We start from the raw sequence: 18,850 nt of genomic DNA, 5'->3' as shown, positions 1-18,850 counted from the left end.
CCCCAACCTAAAACTACTGTTAAAGATCTGGGGGTTATCATTGATACTGCCCTTACCTTCGAGCTTCATGCAAAGAAGGTGGCTGGTACATGCTTTGGTCTCCAGCACAGCCTTAAACACATTCTGGTTTTTTTTACGATATACCCGCCAATTAATAGTGCAGTTGGTGGTCCTGTCTCGTCTAGATTACTGCAATGGTCTTTTGCTGGGCACTAATAAAACTGTCACGGCTAGACTCCAGCGAGTGCAAAATGCAGCTGCACACATTCTTTTTGCTGTACCAAGGATATGCTGTACCACTAGTCTTCTATACCGTCTCCGTTTGCTGCTCATAAGGCAAAGAATTCAATTTAAAACCTTATGTACCACTCACAAGATTCTACATGGTCAGGGTCCCCAAATCTTGCAGGAGCTCTGCACAGCCTATGTTCCTAGGCGCGCACCTCGCTCTGCTGACCAGCGTCTGCTGTGCACTCCACGAGTTCACCACTACAGAGCTGGGGGCTACTCCTTCAAAGCTCAGGCTCCTGCATTGTGGAACTCCATCCCTCTTACTGCTCACAATACCTGCGATCACTGGACATTCAGTAGGCTGATTAAAACCTGACTTTTCACATCCATTTAGCTGTACTCTTTCTTGTCTCCCGCTCTGCAAGCGCTGGGACGCCCTGTTGCTGGGGTAGCCATGCGCAGTATAAGTTCATATAACATAACTAAGGCTCCCGGTTTTCAGTTTAAACGGATTTTTACATATAAATACAGACAGAAAACCTTTTGTTTTTTGTCTGTATTTATATATAGAAATGGGAAAATACTTACAAAACAGATGCTCCTCCCGCCTCTGTGCTCCTCTATAAAATCTGAGTCAGAGGTGCACAGGGGCTGCCAGAGGAAATCGTAAACTGCTGCCCTCAAACTGCTGCTCCAAAGAGGGGTGAACAAGTGCAGCTGGGAGCACCGTGTCAACAGAGGCCCTCCAGGACCACTCACAGCGGTGGTCAGGCAAGGTGTAAATTGTTGGATGCAGGGCAAGCAGCGGATGTCCATTAAGAAGTGTGAAAACACCCCAGGACATCGGTTAAAATCCCTGCAACCTTAGTTGTTGTAGGGGAGGGGGGAAGGAGGGTGATGTGGCAGGGCACAGAGGGGGCAGACATGCCTCTAACAACGAATAGCTTGCACGGAACGGAGGGGGTCAAAGGGTGTGCATTAAGAACACCATTTATTTTAAAATATAGTAGATTGTTGAAGGTGGAGCGACGGTCCCATGAAACGGAGGATGGGTCCTACGAGGGAGTGAGGCACCCCTAGCAGGGACCAAATGAACCCAAGATTGTGCCTCCCAAGACGGATTGAGTGAGTCAGATATGCCTTGCAATGCCGGCGATTTTCAAGCGAGGTGAGCCCAACACTCATACCTCATATCCATACCACGCATGGTGAGCAAGAGTGGGGCATGTGATGGCGACGAAATCCAGCGGGTATAATAGAAAGGTGGTTCCATTCTGGGATTTCCGGGCCATGAGTATTGCATATTGCTCTTGTCTCCATAGGCCCTAAGCGCTAGAGAGGTTCCCCTTCTCTTGGTAGTGATGGGGAGGGCCTCCCCTCGCCCATCAGCCACCAGACCGGTGAGCATGCTCTCCCTCAGTAGGGCCATAGGGGTGGGTGGGCGGAATGCCTCATCAGGGCAGGAAGAAACATGCCTGCACTCTCCAATGAAGGCAGGGAAGCTGCCAATGTGAATAATGCATTTAGCATAGGATCCACTAATAACCTAGTGCAAATTTGCATGTCAATTTAAATAAATGTGGTAAAATACTAGTTTCAGCCTCTTTTTTTCCTTGCAACAAAAATAAATGAGGATAAATACAGATAAAACAACAACAACAAAATATGGATAAATACAGACGGAAATGTTGGAAAAATAAATACCATAAAACCGGGAGCCTTAAACATAACATAACATTACATGTTTTACTTAAAGAACACATATGGTCAGTTTGTCCATCCATAAAAAGAGTAATCTATTTTCGACTTCAGAACCAATGCAATTCTCAGTTCAGCTCTCGGCATTAAATTTGTAAGAGTTGATGTCCGTCACCACTTAAGCAGATTGGATATTCAAACTTACTAGAAATACAGAGTGTATATATGACCGTTTTTATGCCAATACATGTCCCATAGTAAAAACCTCTCCCTTCTAACATGACCAGTAGATTATTGGGCAGTGATAGGGCTCTGTTAAACTGCTGATCCTTGTCTTCAAATTGAGGCCTGCCATAGCATCATAAACCTAGTCCAACTACACACACATTTCAACCCTATCTGCAGTCAATGTTCGGCCAATCACAGTAACACTCACATGTGTGGCTACCAGGGACAGTATTTTTTAGTTGCTATGCCCTCCTCTTTGCATCCAGCTGCCCAGACAGCTGTTAACGTTTCGAAATATTTAGGACTTGATTCAACCATAGTATATTTTCAGTTATCCTAATTCCTTAGAGAATCATGAAGAAACCTGCTCAATGTGTAGTATTTTACATCTGTATCACAGTAAATCTTGTCCTAGTCGAAAATCATTACAGTGTTTGTGGAAAAAAATGCTCTTCTTTATCCAACAAATAGAATAAAAATAGAAATAAATAAGATATGGATGGTTCACACACTACATCTTGAAATGAGTATACTAAAACCTGTATATCATTCAGAGCCACCCTCTCCTCAGATGAAATATCAAGGCAAATACATTTAGTTTAGTTAATGATAGTTGAAAGTGAATGGAAGATATGTTCTTGGCAAGAACTAGACCAGACTGTAATATGTAAAGTGCTGCATGAAGGGACAGAGCTCCTGAAATACTTGGCAGCAGGAAGAGAATAATTAATGACCCATCCAACAGTAATCTGCTGTGAGTTATAAACAATCTGACAATTGTATCTGCTTCGTGTAAATACACGTGAAAAGCAAAGCACCCAGAAACAGTTATCAGGGGTTTCACTGCTGCTGCGCCTGCTCAGGCACATCCCTGTACCAAGCATTCACACAGACGTTTTCTTTTTCAGACTAAATCCGGGATCACACATTTGTATGTCTGTGGGCATCACTTGTAAACTTTTATGAAACAAGTATTAAAGCATTTATCCTCTCTCCATTCCTGCGCCCACACTTTATTTTACCCTTTATGTTATTGTTGCCTACCTCCCCAGGGGAACATTGTGATGACCTGATGATGGGCACGGGGTGCACTGGTTGATCTCTTTGTGAACCATTCTGCTTTAGGCAACAGAAAGGAAGATTTTCAACTCGGATTGATAAGGATCATACTTTCAATTTGCTTTCTGCAGAGACCCTAGAACCTCACACACCTTTTTTAAGGTTCTCAAATCCAACTTTATGGCCCCATTCTCTTCCAGACACGTTTGAAATGTCCCTTCTGCTTTACGGTCCTATTTTGGGAGCATTGTCAATCAACCCATTAAATGAACGACTTAAATGCTAATCTCGACCTTAAACATGGATAATGAGTTAGTTCAGGGTATCAAATGATAGCAGGTATCCTTCATGCAACTTCTGCTCAGTGTGACACTCAGACAAGCACACCAGCTTCTTAAATAGCTCCTACTGAATCTGGCGACTTTAGTGGGGATGGTTTGGATCATCTTTAATGTTTGTGTGAAGTTTGCTCATCAAGGAGTCCTTTCTCTGCACGTTTCCATGTACCATGAAATCCTCACAGGTTAGTTTTGTCAGTTAACAATGGTGTGTGGTGTTTTTGCTTGGGACTTTGGTTTTCCTGTGAAGTCAACCAAGTACTGAGAGTGGGAAATTGTGTATAAAGCCCAATGAGAACTCAATCGCCCGGTCCTCATCCAAATTTAGGGAGGGATGAGAACTCAGGCATTGGGAGGATATCACATATGACCATGTGCATACGGAATTGTCTACTGCAAGACTGCATTGCCTCGGTCTAATCTGACTCACTGTAGACCAACTGATTAGCTGCTTTTTTTCAGCCCCATTTGCTAGCATTTACCTGCAGGACCCTGCTTAATCTGCTGTTTATTAGTACCCTTCAAAGGATGCCCCAGTGTTGAGAATTTTGCTTCTTGAAAAGAGGGTTACTTCCTAACAAAACCTTCAAAATCACCCCTAAATGGATTTCGGGTATCCACAATACTATAGTGAAGTACTCCCGCTTTCACAATGTTAGGGTTGAATTCCAAATTATTTCAGGGTATTTTGCCTGGCTTGTGGTGTGGACAAGGGTTCATGCAAAAGCCTTAAACAATAATTTTTGTAACGTATTTGACATGGCTTGTTTTGAATTGTGGGCTTGCCAAGCATGCTGGTTATCTGTTACAATGGTATTTATTTAACTTATTAAGTATGTCAAGCTGTAACGTGGCCAGTTCATGATTGTTCGAGGCCGAAACCCTAAAACCAAAGAGGGAATAAGGAAATGAGCAAGCATGCATGCCTACTAGGAGCTTTCGGAAGTATCCTAACGTAAAGGAACCACCCACTTCGGATGGTACTTTCTGTGACTAGCAGAAGTAGCAGTAATATTCAAGGCCACGAATATATTTGAGTGAACACTACTGCATACTCCGCCGAACTCAGTCACAGCAGCAGAGTGATTTCTTCATATAAGTACAACTTAAAAACGTTCTTGAAAACTTCATTTGCAGGTGTGGCTGGGTGGTCTGTGCTTGTGCAGGAGAATCATTGAATAGAACGGGTAAGCTCGCACACTTTTACCTGCCTGGCTTCTGCTAATTTAAAATTAATTAGTCCTTCAAAACACGAGCATATATAGCACTCAGGTAGGTGCTATACATATCAATGAATGACTCGACAGGTGTTTTAATAAATATTGAAAACTGTGAAAATGATGGGAAAACGATTTAATATTCCAACTCTGAAAAATAATGGTGCCTGCTATTTACTTAGAAGTAGTCCTACCCCCTCCTAGGTTGTTGATATGCATTTTGTGAACTGCTCTGCCTCCTGTATGTGTGATCCAAGATGTAGAAAGCTCTCTAAACCCGCATCACCATCTCTTTTGCTTTAAAAAAAACATTTGCCCTTCATGGTCCTCTTCACAGCTGCATTCAAATATTACTTATCCATTCAGGCAACGTCTGCCTTCCTTCGTACTGCAAAGACTAGCTGTCAAGTGCATCATCCCAGGCTAATGCTATGGTTCTCTAGCAGAAAGGAATTTCAGAATCCCCAGCAGGAATGAACTGCACTATCTAGTCTGCAAGACACGTCTGATTTCTTCAAAGCTTTGTGCCTGAGGAGTTACCCTTATTTCACCTTTCTAGAAGGTCACTCTAAACAAGCAATGCTAGAAATGTTCTTACCTCCCAGGTCTGAGACAGCCGGCTCACAGATGCAGTATTGAGTCCCATGATAATGGCAAAAAAGGAGTTTAGATTTTTCTGAGCTTTGCAACTGTAGAAGAGAAAACATCCAATGAATTTGATAAATTCTTTGCACTGCACCTGTAACCAGCAGACACAAAATGTTGATACGAGAAATGTAAATCATGCAGCCATATTTGTTGTTTTTCTAGAATACAATAAAAGCATGCTGCTTTTTTATTTTTAAGGTACCACAATGAATTTTCCGCTGAGAACTATTTTACAAAGGATGATACTGAACATTATACACTTGCATCACTGTGGTTTCAATATTGTTCCAGAATAAGGGGCTGATTTAGAGCTTGGCGGACGGGTTACTCCTTCACAACGGTGATGGCTATCCCATCCACAGAAATATAAATCCCATTATGTCCTATGGGATATACATTTCCGCAGATGGGATATCCGTCCCCGCTGTGATGGAGAACCCGTCCGCCAAGATCTGAATCAGACCCTAAGTCTGTTCTCTTACATGTTTGTGTGTTTTCTGTTGGTAGTGCATACCCTGCAACTGTGACTTTGTACTCGGGAGAGCGCCAACTACAGTGCTGATGGAAGGAAACACAAAAAAGAGGCATGTTTCAACACTTCCTTACTCCTCCCAGCACTCAGGTCTCCGATGCGTGAAAAATCTTGTTAATATGAACAGCATCATTCCACAACAATTGAAGGAGCACCAGGAACAGAAAGTTCCTTGGCTGCATGGCTGAGTCACAGGACTCCAGCACCACCCTAACTAGGGCCTATTTGTGCCAAGAAGTGAGTGAGGTTGCCATAAGTTATCCTTATCTTCTGGGCATAGCCAGTGATGACAAATAATATTGACTTATACATTAATGGTAATGGTTGAGATACAGAAACATACAAAACTGAGATAGAAAAAAATAACCTTCCCAGGGACCCCTTAAAATGAGGGTCCCTGGGCAACTGCCCACTTTGCCCCATGCCTTAATATGTCTTTAGTATTAGTAGGAGGTAAACTTAAGCAGAGCGGGAGAGGAAGCGTTGGTATCATTGGGTCTCGTCCTCGAGCTATGACGGTACCTAGCCTATGCTTGGGAACAAAAATAGAGTTTGATTTTTATTGTGTTGTGCTCACATTAACTCTGCAATGAAAATGTAAGACTTGCCCACTTGCTATTGCACACACAACTGTCACCTTTGTGTAATCTTGTTAACTTATATTCTACTCTTATAATGTAAAAGCACCAGAAAAGCAGTGTGCTAATGCTGTTAAATCGTTTCTAGCTTTGCCATCAAACATGCTACTCGCATCCATAACTTCACCACAGATGATAATCTTGACCTTTTTCTCATTGCGTAGACCTGGTTGACGGACACCACTGACTATGTATTTAGTACCCATGATACATTAAATCACGCTCAGGACCGTCACCGTCCAATTCCAACAGCAGCACTTTTATTGAAACCTTTATAACTGCACCCTAAATTTACCTGCATAATACTAACCTGTTGATGCATAACACGTCTAACCAATGGCTGTCACAGAAATTCCCCATCTCACTCTCGCATCACTTCCTTACATCCCACCACCTCGTAAAACTCAGTCAAAAAGGTCATGTACCTTCAGTTCCAATCTAGCAGGCTTTTGCCCCAAGTCAACCTTGATAACCCCCCATAAGGTTTTAACACTTACACATCGTTTAGAACACGGAGAACCAAGAACCACTTCAGAAAGAAACATGTATTGGCAAAGCCAATAGGGCTCGCTTATGAGTGCTACTGGCTTTGGCTAAGTTTTGTACCCATGCTGTACAGCCACACGGTTGCTTTGCAGTGTAGCTAAAACTTATGTCTCCAACCAACTTCTACAGACAAGGAACCACAACTCTTAATAAGTTTCTGTTGTGGTACTGAACTTTAGATCTATTTTATCGGCGGTTCCTTCTTTTTGACTTGAATACGAAGACAGGTGGGTTATTTGTATATGTGTGGCTTCAGAAAACTAACGCTGTCCATTCATTATGGGAGCTTTCTTATGGGTTATAATGAGGTAGTTAGCATTTTTTGAGCTTACCCTCTGAGTCAGAGATTTTATCAGGAAGACCATCTTGTAAAAATCCACCACAGAAATTACCTTTGATAAATGTGTTTTCTGTCCAATGACTATATTTTACATTAAGAACCCAAACACAACATAATAAAAAATGCAACCAATTAAAACATATTTAACTTACTGAGCTGCAATTTTGATGAACTTTTTCACTAGCTGCACACGTTTGACAAGCTGGCTGCAGAGAAGGATCTCTGTGGCTACCCAGAGCTGAACTTCGTTACATCTTTGAAGCAGGAGGCTGAGGTTGACTGTATTTTCACCATTCCCTTGTCTGCTGAAGGTGAAGTAAATCAGCTCTTGCTGTGAAAGAGTGAATGGAGTAGAAGCTGAATATTACTGTCATACATAATTATTTATTGTGCGTAAAGACAAGGCTTAAGGGTCCATACAACTGAGTACTAATAGATAACTATATAAATCACAAAAAAATAGTGTTGTTTTGCAGTGGCTGTGTGGAAGTGAGTATGTGTTGGGGGGAGAGCAGAGTGTGACTTGAAACCTGATTTTGCATGTAGTCACCTATCAGGGTGAAATATATATCAGTCTCCTCTTAAGACCCTTTCTGTATAACATTCTGACTGAGACCCTCTGCAATAACTAGCTAGACAGTTCGGACTCTAACGCCTTTTGTTCCGTCACTGAACCTACTACAGGCACCTGCCCCTCGACCTCTGGTGACCCGACTCTACCCTCGCGTACTATACCCAACTCCACTACTGTCCCTTTTCCGCCTGCCCTAATCATCCACATACCCAACCTCACTGTTAATACCTTGGTCCCTGACCTCCAGGGCCGGACTGGCCGTTGCGGGCACCGGGCAATCCCCCGGTACGCCGCACGGGTGGGGGCCGGTTTGGGGCCCCTGGGGGCCTGACCTCCTGCTAGCCACTGCTCACTCCCCCCTCCCCAACCCTCCGCCACATGCCTTTACCGCCCTCACTGCTAATCACACCGCCAATCCCCCAGACACGGACTTCCCCCTTACTATTGCTCAAGTCCCACAACATCTCGTCCTAACATCCTGACCGGAAGCATCAACAAACTGACCCCTCATGTCCAATCTATCTCCACTCCTAACCCCAAGGATGCCACCCAATCCCACAACCCAGTACCCTCTTCCTCCACAGACCCTGATATTACACTGCCCCTGACGAAGACGTCTGGCCCTCTCCGCACACTCTCCCAGCTACTGACCCGAATAGAGCAGAAAATAGACTCCCTAGTGGCAGATATCCGTCACCTTCATCTAAGCATCCCCAACCAAGTTAATCCTCCTTGCTCACACACTGCGGGTAACTACACACCTTTCCCCCAGACTGCCTCCTCCATGGTCCCACTTGACACCACATGGCCCACCAATCCTATGAGGAACCAGGCTCATCGTCCCAGCTGAACACTCCAACCCATTTCAGAACGTAAAGCTGATGCTATCAATGACTCTTACCACGAAATTAGCCAGAACTCAACCGCGATGACAATCCCAGTTTTAGTGAGCACTAATAGAATCCCTAGACCTGTCCTCTCACTCAGCCCCCTGCTCAATACACTTCCATTCACACAGCACACACCACCTCTGAGGCCCTCCGGCCTCTATCGTGCTTGCTCCTCAATTGTAGATCAGCAGTACAACATGCCACTGACATCGCTGAAGTCATACTCGTGAAAGATTTAGACATCGCATTCCTCACAGAATCCTGGCTCAATGACCAGTCTACCCGCATCCTAGACCTTCTCACCCCCCAGGTTACAACATCATCAGACACGACAGACCAATCAAAACTGGTGGCGGCCTTGCCATCATCCATAAAGAAGGAATACAGTTTACCAGATTAAAATCCACAGAATACCTGACTTTTGAGTACCTAGGTGTTGAACTTACAGCCAAAGGCTCCGCGCCCATCACATTTCACACCATCTATCACCCTGCGGGTGATTGTACCCTCTTCACGGAAGAACTAACCGACCTAATAACTCGTTTCTCCCTCACTGACAAGGAAGACATGTTCCTGCGGCACCTCAATATCCACTGGAACAACCCAGAAGACACCACACCCAAAACCTCTCCAACCTGCTTGAAATTACCAACCTCAAACAACTCTGCAATGAACCAACTCACATCAAAGGAGCAACTCTGGATGTGATCATTACCAAAAATTAGCTGGTGTCCTTGAGATAGATGTCTACCATTGACTGGTTTGACCACCACCTCATACTGTTTAATATTGACGCGCATGTCAGAAACCAACCAACATGACCTGACAAACCTAAGCATTGGACTAGGAACATCAAAGGAGTCTCCATAACTGAACTAGAATCCAGGATTCATGACCATCTACAACCTCAGCCTTCCACCATGACGACCGACGAACTCACAACCCACTTTAATTCTACAATGACAGAGGTGTTAGACCAAGTAGCTCCACTCAAACTCAAAAATCTGAGATCCACAAAATCTAAATCTTGGTTCAATATGGATCTCAATAACGAAAGAAGACAACTCAGAGATTCAGAACGGACTTGGAAACTTACCCCTTCGACTCTACACCTAGCACAACTTCGTTCAACCCGGTCGACCTATAAAAAACACATTTTTAGAGAAAAGGCCTTTTTCTTCCACTCTCAACTAGACCAGGTGAAGAATAGACCCAGAGAACTCTTCAACATTGTCAAAAGTCAAACAAACAGCACACCCCCACTAGAAATAAATGCCACCAAAGATCTTCACTGAGAAAGTCACAAAAATTGAGCAATCTTTCACCCTAACCGCAAATCCTCCCTCCCTTACAACCTGCCCCCCGTTAACCATTCTGGACCACTCAGATCGAAATCCTACCTCGGACAATCAGACCCGCCTCCAACTGAAAAACTACGCTAATTGGTCGAACTTCTAACCCATGTTGGAAACCGAAGTCTTCAACATAATTGCAATTCCCACACTATGGACCCTCTCCCATCCACAATAGTAAAAAAACTCAACCACATGATTGCCCTTTCTGGACAATAATCATCAACTCCTCTCTCACATCAGGGTGTGTCCCAGACTCCCTTCAGTTAGGACAAATCACACTGTTACTCAAGAAACCAGGGGCCGACCCCAACGAGCTCAACAACCTCAGACCTATCTCCAACCTCCCGTTCCTAGCTAAAACTTTGGAGAAGTATGTTCTCCAGCAACTTAACAAACATATTGACAACTTCAACCTCCTCGACACCTTTCAGTCAGGTTTCAGGAAAGGTTGTAGCACCGAAACAGCGATGCTCCATGTTGCAGATGATATCCACAGAGTCTTAGACGAAGATTCTGCCTGCCTCCTCATCCTTATTGACTTATCAGCGGCATTTGACACAGTAAACTATCGAGCTTTACTTGAGACCCTGAAGAGCCGATGTGGCATCATAGGCACAGTACTAGAATGGTTCACTTCCTTCCTTCAGCACCGTTTGCAACAGATTAAAATCAACTCCTGCCTCTCGGTACCAACGCGAGTCAAACTTGGAGTCCCGCAAGGATCGATCCTATCACCATCCCTCTTCAGTCTCTTCATGGAACCCCTCGCAATTATTTTGAAATAAGCAGGGGTTCATTACCACCTATATGCTGATGACACACAAATATACTACAAAATCAAATCGCCCAGTGACGTACGTCACCTCAACGTCACGCTTACCAAGATCCTAATCTGGTTTAACGCAAACCACTTAAAACTGAACCCAGATAAAACGGAATTAATACTATTCTCTCCGAAAAGTAACCATCAACCAACTCAAGTCTGGCTCAAGGAGCTGGATGCTCTAAGCCGACTCAGTAAAGTCACTAGGCATTACACTGGACAAGAACTTGTCAATGAAGGACCACATAAAGAACTCTGCAAAAAGCGCGCTCTACTCCCTAAAACACCTCAAGAAAATTAAACCTTTCATTCCTCAAGATGATATCAAGACAATAGTACAATCCCTAGTCCTTTCTAAACTGGACTATGGGAACACCATCCTAACAGGGACACCTAAAGATCACCTAGCCCCACTTAGGTCAGTCCTTAACATGGCAGTTCAACTCATAACTGATGTAAAAAGATGTTAACACATCTCACCAACCCTCAACACTCTCAACTGGCTGCCCATGGAAGGTAGATGTATTTACAAACTGGCCTGCATCACTCACAAGACCCTTCACACCCAATCCCCATACTACCTTAACAGCAAGTTAATAGAAGCAGGGAAATCCAGAACTCTGAGAAGCACAAACTCTCTTCTTCTCATCCCTCCGAAACTGAAAAAGAAAACGACCCAGTGTCGGTCCTTCTCTGGCAATGTACCCAGGATGTGGAACGCACTCCAGATTGACCTCAGATGCAACCCCTCCTTCTCTTGCTTCAAAAAGGACCAGAAACTCTTTCTTCTCAACCAATAATTTTCTGACCAAGGCAACCGTCCCAGGCATCAATAACCGAGCAGACTCCCCTCTCACTTTGACATTCAAGGATGGTGTGGTGGTTCTCGGACTGTGTCAGACACCTGAGTCCTTGTCCCCTCTCTGGATACATAAGTACAATGTCTTTGCTTTTGTCTTTATGCATCCTCATGTACAGCGATGTTTGTAATTCCTTTTTCTTCTCCTTTGTATATGTAAAACGCTCTGATACCCACGGGTCTAGCTAGCGCTATATAAAACTTTATAAATAAAATAAATAAATCAAACTAGAGTTGTTTCCTCTGCTTTAAGGACTCTCACCAAGCGTACTTCCTCAGGCTTGATGTGTATTCCAAAATATACGTTGTAGAATTCATCTTTTTATAGTAGGACAGACTGTGACCAATCCTTGAAATGGTCTGCATTTCGGGCCAATCTGAGAACTTTGTAATGGGTCTGACGAGTCACACAGACTCTCCAGAGGGACAGCAGTCAAACAGTTCACCTCGTTGTTGGCTGAAGTAAGAGCTGACATCCTTGGAATGGTCATCCTCCAAACATTTTGCCCCCCCCTACTGTTTTCTGAATTCATTTTTGTTGGCATTAGGACTCTGTGGACTTTACCATAGCTCACAAGTGCTAAAGTGCTTGTGCTCTCTCCTTATTACATGGTAAATTTAGTTTACACCAGATTGGCACAATTAATTTACTTGTATATCCATAATACTTATATGTCCTTAGTATATGGTACTACTTGTACCCATTACCTGTAATTAAAGTAGCTCTTAAAAACATGTCTTAGGCTTGCCATTGCAGCCTGTAGTACAGTTACTGCCATTTTGACCTGGCAAAATAAACCTTTTCCCAGTCCTCAACCTTCCTTTTTAATACATATAATTCATCTGTAAGGGAGGCCATAAAGGCCCATAGGTCAGAGTGCCTTGTATTTAAAACAATTGTACATGTGGGTTTAGGTATTATATGTGCAGTTAGTGAAACTCTAAAGTCGATTTTCACCATTGCAAGACTTACCTCTCCCATAAACTTGCATTGGATTGCCTTCTTACATTTATTATGTGTAAACGTTTGATTGAGAACAGATAGAGATGTCAGGTTTAGACTTAAATGAATTGTAATAAAATCCTCTTTAATGGCAAAATCAGATTAAAGTCACAGTTATGAAAATGTCACATTAAGACAGTTGGTATTTTTTGTCCTAGCCATATGTGCCTTCTCCCAGTGTTCTGGGGCTCTTAACTGTGAATGGCTGTGCTGCTGGGAGTTGTGTATTGCTTTCAGAGAGTTAGACAAAAGGGGACTAAAAGTTAGCAGGATGGGCCATCCTGCTAAGAAGGCTGGTGGCGGAGCTGTTCCCGGTCCCGTTTACACTTCAAAGCGCTTCCCTCAAGTACATACAAAGGACCCTAACACTAGCTTTTTATCATACCAAGCTTATGGGTGCCTTGTTAGGCGAAGGGAAGAATGTTCCAGAACCAGATGTGACAGTGGCATAGGGAATCACCTCACTTCAAAGGCTGGCACTGGGTACAAAGTTTGGACCCTGAGAGCAACTTTTCACTACAATACTGGACCTAAGGAATACTTCAGAAGGGCTACTTTGACCCCAGAGAACTGACCTGCTGCTACTAGAGGACTGCAATGCTGTTTGAAGAAGCAATGACCATCTCCTTGATCCCGGTACCACCAGAAGTGAATCCAAGGGCTAGTTGCCTGGCCCTTGTTGTGAGCCATAGTGAAATACCAAGCTCCTAAGGCCTTGCAACCTGCACCTGGCCTCTGATGTAGTGAGTACTGGCCCCTAAATATTTTCACTAAAAGCTTCCTGGAGAATCGACAGAACACGGGGACCAACCTGCCAACTGATCCTCCCCTTCCCAAGGGAACAGTCTAGCCCTGCCCCTATCCACCCATGGGAACAGTCTAACTGAAAACTGCCAGGGCAGGTCCTCCCCAGAACGGAAACAAGCAACCTGGGACCAGTTTCGGGGTATCACCTCTTATCAACCAGGCTGGCTTGACTCCAGTGGCACAGAGCGCAAAGGACCCATGTCACACTTAGCAAAGAATCAAGGAAGCATGGAGATCTAAACCTTTCAAAGTCCAAGCAACATGGACTAAGCTTTCAGGGAATTATCTCTAAAGGGATCTGAAAGGCATCTGCAAAGAATCTAAAAGGCATGTGAAAAGAACACGAATCTCCAACAGTGCGAACACTAAGCTATGACACACAAGTCTTCTTGGGCAACACCCCTTTGTATGCATCATCAGGGGCCTATTGTCTTTCTCCACTTCTCACGTTGAAGGCTCTAACAATTTCTAAATATCCCACACCAAACATGGGAACAACATCGTCTTCTCACACACAAGCCAGGCTGAAACATTGCTGAATAGGCCTTTGAGTTAACGCTCTGGCCCTCATGTTCTTTTGTAAAGGTAATCTTCTCAGGCTCTTTCTCTATCTTTAGTACACTAATGTGTCTATTCTACAACTAACAATGTGCATGATTACCTGCATGAAATGTCGTATTAGAAGATAATGGAAACCAGCTTTTATGTAGAATGAAAATTATAGGGCTAAATTGTCAACCTGAAGTATTAGCAAGAGTGCACATTTAATATGCATTTGCACATTTAAACACTAACAAATATGAATGATCAGTGCATTTAGTTCATGTTACATAAAGCATATAGTAAATCATTTGAATAATCTTGTGTAACTATGGCTAAGAACTGCATTTAAATTAAATATATGAAACATTAATATACACATTAGAAAATTGTTATAGTTTGTAGTATAATCACATTGTACATGTACGAGAATAATTCTTATCCAGTTATCTAAACAATAAATAATATTCACGGTATTAAGGCAAACATTATGAAAGTCGAATTTATTCTTTATAATGAGTACATATCTACTACTTAAGGATGGTTTATTCATTTACATGACATACGGTTAAACACATAGTTTGAGTTAATCACCAACCCTATATCAAATGCAATTTATTAATAGGGTTGAATGCAACACTTTTTTAATATCGTTAGACCATAGAAGAATCATGTGCTAAATGCACATTCATATTATGCATCTCAATCAATCAATCAATCGGGGAATTTTAAGCACGCTACTCACCCGTGAGGGCCTTAAGGCGCTGGAGAGTGTGTGGGGGGCGCAGATCTGTTTAGCCAAAGAGACAGGTCTTGAGAGTCTTCCTGAAGGTGTTCAGGGAGGGGGCGCATCTGATGTCTGCCGGTAGCTCATTCCAGGTCTTGGCTGCGATGTGAGAGAAGGATCTCCCACCTGCTCTGGCTCTGTGGATGCACTGGGTTTCGGCCAGTACGAGGTTGAAAGACCGGAGGTTTCCTTTGGGTACGTGGAAGTTGAGTCTGTCGTTGAGGTATTTGGGGCCATTGTTGTGTAGGCATTTGTAGGTGTGAGTGAGGATTTTGAAAGTGACTCTTTTCTCCATGGGTACTTCGTAGGTGTTGGCTAATGTGTTTATGTCGGGGGATGCCAAGGACGAGTCTGGCAGCGGTGTTTAGTATTGTCTGGAGTTTACAGATTAGGGACTTGTTGATGCCGGCGTAGACTGTGTTTCCATAGTCCAGTCTGCTGGTGATGAGTGCGTGGGTGACTGTCTTCCTTGAGTCAGGAGGGATCCACTTGAAGGTCTTGCGGAGGATGCGGAGGGTGTTGAAGCAGCTGGAGGTGACGGCGTTTACCTGTTGGTTCACGGTGAGTGATGAGTCGAGTACGATGTCCAGGTTCTTGGCGTGGTCTGAGGGGGTAGATGGGCTTCGAGGGCGGTCAGCCAACAGGTGCTGTCCCTGGTACAGAGGATGAGGACTTCTGTCTTCTTGGCGTTGAGCTTCAGGCAGCTGTTCGTCATCCAGACTGCGACGTCCTGCACTCCTTTCTGAGAGTTGAGTTTGGCATTGGTGGGGTCTTCGGTGAGGGAGAGGATGAGCTGGGTGTCATCGGTGTAGGATACGATGTTGAGGCCGTGTTGTTGGACGATGGCTGCAAGGGGGACCATGTAGATGTTGGAGAGGGTGGGGCTCAGTGATAAACCCTGTGGGACTCCGCAGCTGATTTTCATGGGTTCGGAGAGGAAGGGTGGGAGTCTGATCCTTTGGCTTCTTCCGGTGAGGAATGATCGGATCCAGTCCAGGGCTGTTCCTTGTATACCTGCGTCATGTAGTCTGGCGACTAGTGTGCGGTGGGAGATGGTGTTGAATGCTGCTGATAGGTCGAGTAGGATGAGGGCTGCAGAGTGGCCTTGGTCCAGGAGGGTGCGCATGTTGTCTGTGGCGGCGAGTAGGGCGGTCTCTGTGCTGTGGTTGCTTCCCAATCCTGATTGGGACGAGTCGAGGACAGCGTTCTCTTCAATGAATCTGTTATGAAGTTGTGATGTTTAAAGGATGGGCAAAGTTGTGCTTTAGCAGTATCTTGCTACTCAAACAAATGAAGGACGGAATGCTGAACAAATCAAACATTCGCCTCAGTCAAGCGATCTGGGTTAAATCCATTGTTCTTTTGCTCATCATGTTACCCCAGTTTGGACCCAGCCATATGCAAATTGGTCTTGACCCTGTTCATAATGGCAACAGTCCAGCACAAACTCTGAAGACAGATTCTCCCTGGATCGTAAACAAGCATCCTGGGACCGGTTTCAGGGTATTTCCTCTCATCAGCCAGGCTAGCTTGAATCCAGTGACACAGCGAGCAAAGAACACACATCTGGGCATACCCAATCCACTTGCTAAATGTGTTTTAGGCTAACATTTACCTGACCCATGAAGACTCTTGACTGAGTTTCTAAAATGGTGACACCTCCTTACTTGTTTTTTCTTGCCTAGTTCTTATTTCCTTTATGGAAATTCCTGGTTTTTGAAATCCTTCAGATTCTAAGAACCATCCTTTAGCTGGGACTTTGCTTGAGGTGATTTACCTATGTATAGACAGCAAAACCTGCAACACTTCTCTGAGCATCAGATACTCCTATTGATCTTTTGTATTGCGGTGTTGAACTGCTTGTTTGCCTAATATTGGTCCGCCTCAATTTCTTCTGAAAGTTGGGCCTACCTGTTTTTATTTTGTACCTTTATAGACTGTTAAGGGTTCTGTATCTTAATTTGATTTTGAATTTGTAATAAATCTTCTTAACCCTAGCTACCAATTCCTGGTCTTCATCGTGTAGCCAAATGGGTTGCACTGTTAATTTATATTGATTGATGAAATAGTAACTCTCCTCATCCCTCAGTGTGAATAAGAAAGGTTTATTGGATGAGGATACATGGTAAGAGACTAGGCTCAATATGCTGCATTAATACAGTGGACTCACATTCATGGAGTTTGTTATGCCGTCTCCTCGCTGACAGATGGTGACAATTCACTTGTTCAGAACACATTAACACATTTTTAAAGCAGTTTTTAAATCAAGAAATCCTGACAGAGTTCATGATGTACTATAAAGGATGTTCACCCTTTTGAGATTCAAATGGATTCATTATTAAATTATGTGACTCAAATTGACGGGTTGCGAATAGAAGAAACTAGCGGTACACTGAGAGAAGCACTGAGAAATGTTTCCACAATGCTTTAATCGACATTTTACTTAATCATGTTTTGTTTTAAAACGTAATACATACATAATAGAGCTAATTAGATAATACTGAAAGTAGTAATTCGAAAATGAAATACAATAAAAAACCTTTCTGTATTGAAAAAATCTGCATGGTAAATCGTAATTAACAAGTAATAAGCAAAAAACAACCAAGCCACAAGACATTGTATGTTAAACAACCACTCAGCAAAAGGTGTACCCTGGGGCAATGCAGGTATTACAGTCATTTTCTTCAGGGAGACACAGCCTTTCTGGTATGCGGTTTCAACCAAAGAACATATGTCTGGAAAGGGCAACACTCAGCTAATCAGTAATTACCTCAAGGCAAGAACGAAGGGACACATAACCGCATAACAGATTAATTGCTTTTATCCTGTGCCTTGTAACCAGTACATTATCATTATGAAATTCAAATGAAGGCGATTAGCATACAATGTTATATATAATGTCACTAGTGATCATTAATCATGTCAACAGTGCACACAAGAAATAAAGAAACAAGGGAATATTTAAACGTTCAGCAAACAGATGTGGTAAGAGGCATTATTTGGTGAAGTATTAATGTACTCGAAGATCTCAATAGTGAGGGAATATCATTGGTATATTGGTGTTATGCCACATAACATTTCTGAATGATCAGTTTCTTCTGTGTAAAAAATATATCTCCTCATAAACATCAATATAGTTTGAATTCTGAAGTCCCTCAGTTTATTTTTCGAAAATCCCTCAATGCATATATATATAGAAAGAAGGGCTATATTGCCACTGCCAGCAAACAGATGTTGAAACGAGCAATCCTTTGCTGCTTTACTAATGTAGTCTATGATGCAATTGGCGATGCATTATGCAAAATTGTAGGACACCTAATATGCCTCTGAAGGGAAATGAGGTATACACTTTTATGATGTTAAGGAAATGAAGAGGAACACAAGTATAGTGTTTAGTTTATACACAAAAGTTCTCAGTGTAACACTAACGAAAAATACTTTTTTTGCACTGAAATAAGATTAGTAATAGATGTTTGGCTATGACTGACAACATAATAAATAATGAAATTTGTGTCGAAAGCATGACACCCCTAACAATAACAATCTAAAAAATTACATTGTTGATAGCACAGCAAACTCCACAATCAATTACATGACTGGAGATATAACTGGATGCGCTCTGTGACTTTATGTGAGAGGTTCGGGTGAGGTTATAATTGTGTAGCCCATCATAACGGGGCAGTTCAATGGTCTATGGGGTATAACTTCCATGAAAAAATATTTTCAGAATTTTGGGC

The 18,850-nt window shown here is 43.1% G+C and overlaps 1 protein-coding gene across 3 annotated transcripts in view; it reads right to left on the bottom strand.

The window, feature by feature from the left end:
• The window catches only part of RAPGEF5 (Rap guanine nucleotide exchange factor 5), a 984,395-nt gene that overhangs the window by 45,362 nt on the left and 920,183 nt on the right, over window positions 1-18,850 (bottom strand). For all 3 annotated transcript variants that reach the window (XM_078663509.1, XM_078663507.1, XM_078663508.1), the window contains 2 exons: window positions 7,628-7,806; window positions 5,370-5,460 (listed from right to left, as the gene is read on the bottom strand). In XM_078663509.1, the coding sequence (XP_078519635.1) occupies window positions 5,370-5,460; window positions 7,628-7,806 (270 nt within the window). The remainder of the gene's footprint in view (window positions 1-5,369; window positions 5,461-7,627; window positions 7,807-18,850) is intronic.

Source organism: Lissotriton helveticus, chromosome 10 (genome assembly GCF_964261635.1).
Source record: "Lissotriton helveticus chromosome 10, aLisHel1.1, whole genome shotgun sequence".
Lineage (NCBI taxonomy): Eukaryota > Metazoa > Chordata > Amphibia > Caudata > Salamandridae > Lissotriton > Lissotriton helveticus.
Note: the sequence above shows the minus strand (reverse complement) of the source record. Positions and strands in the feature narration are given on the sequence as shown.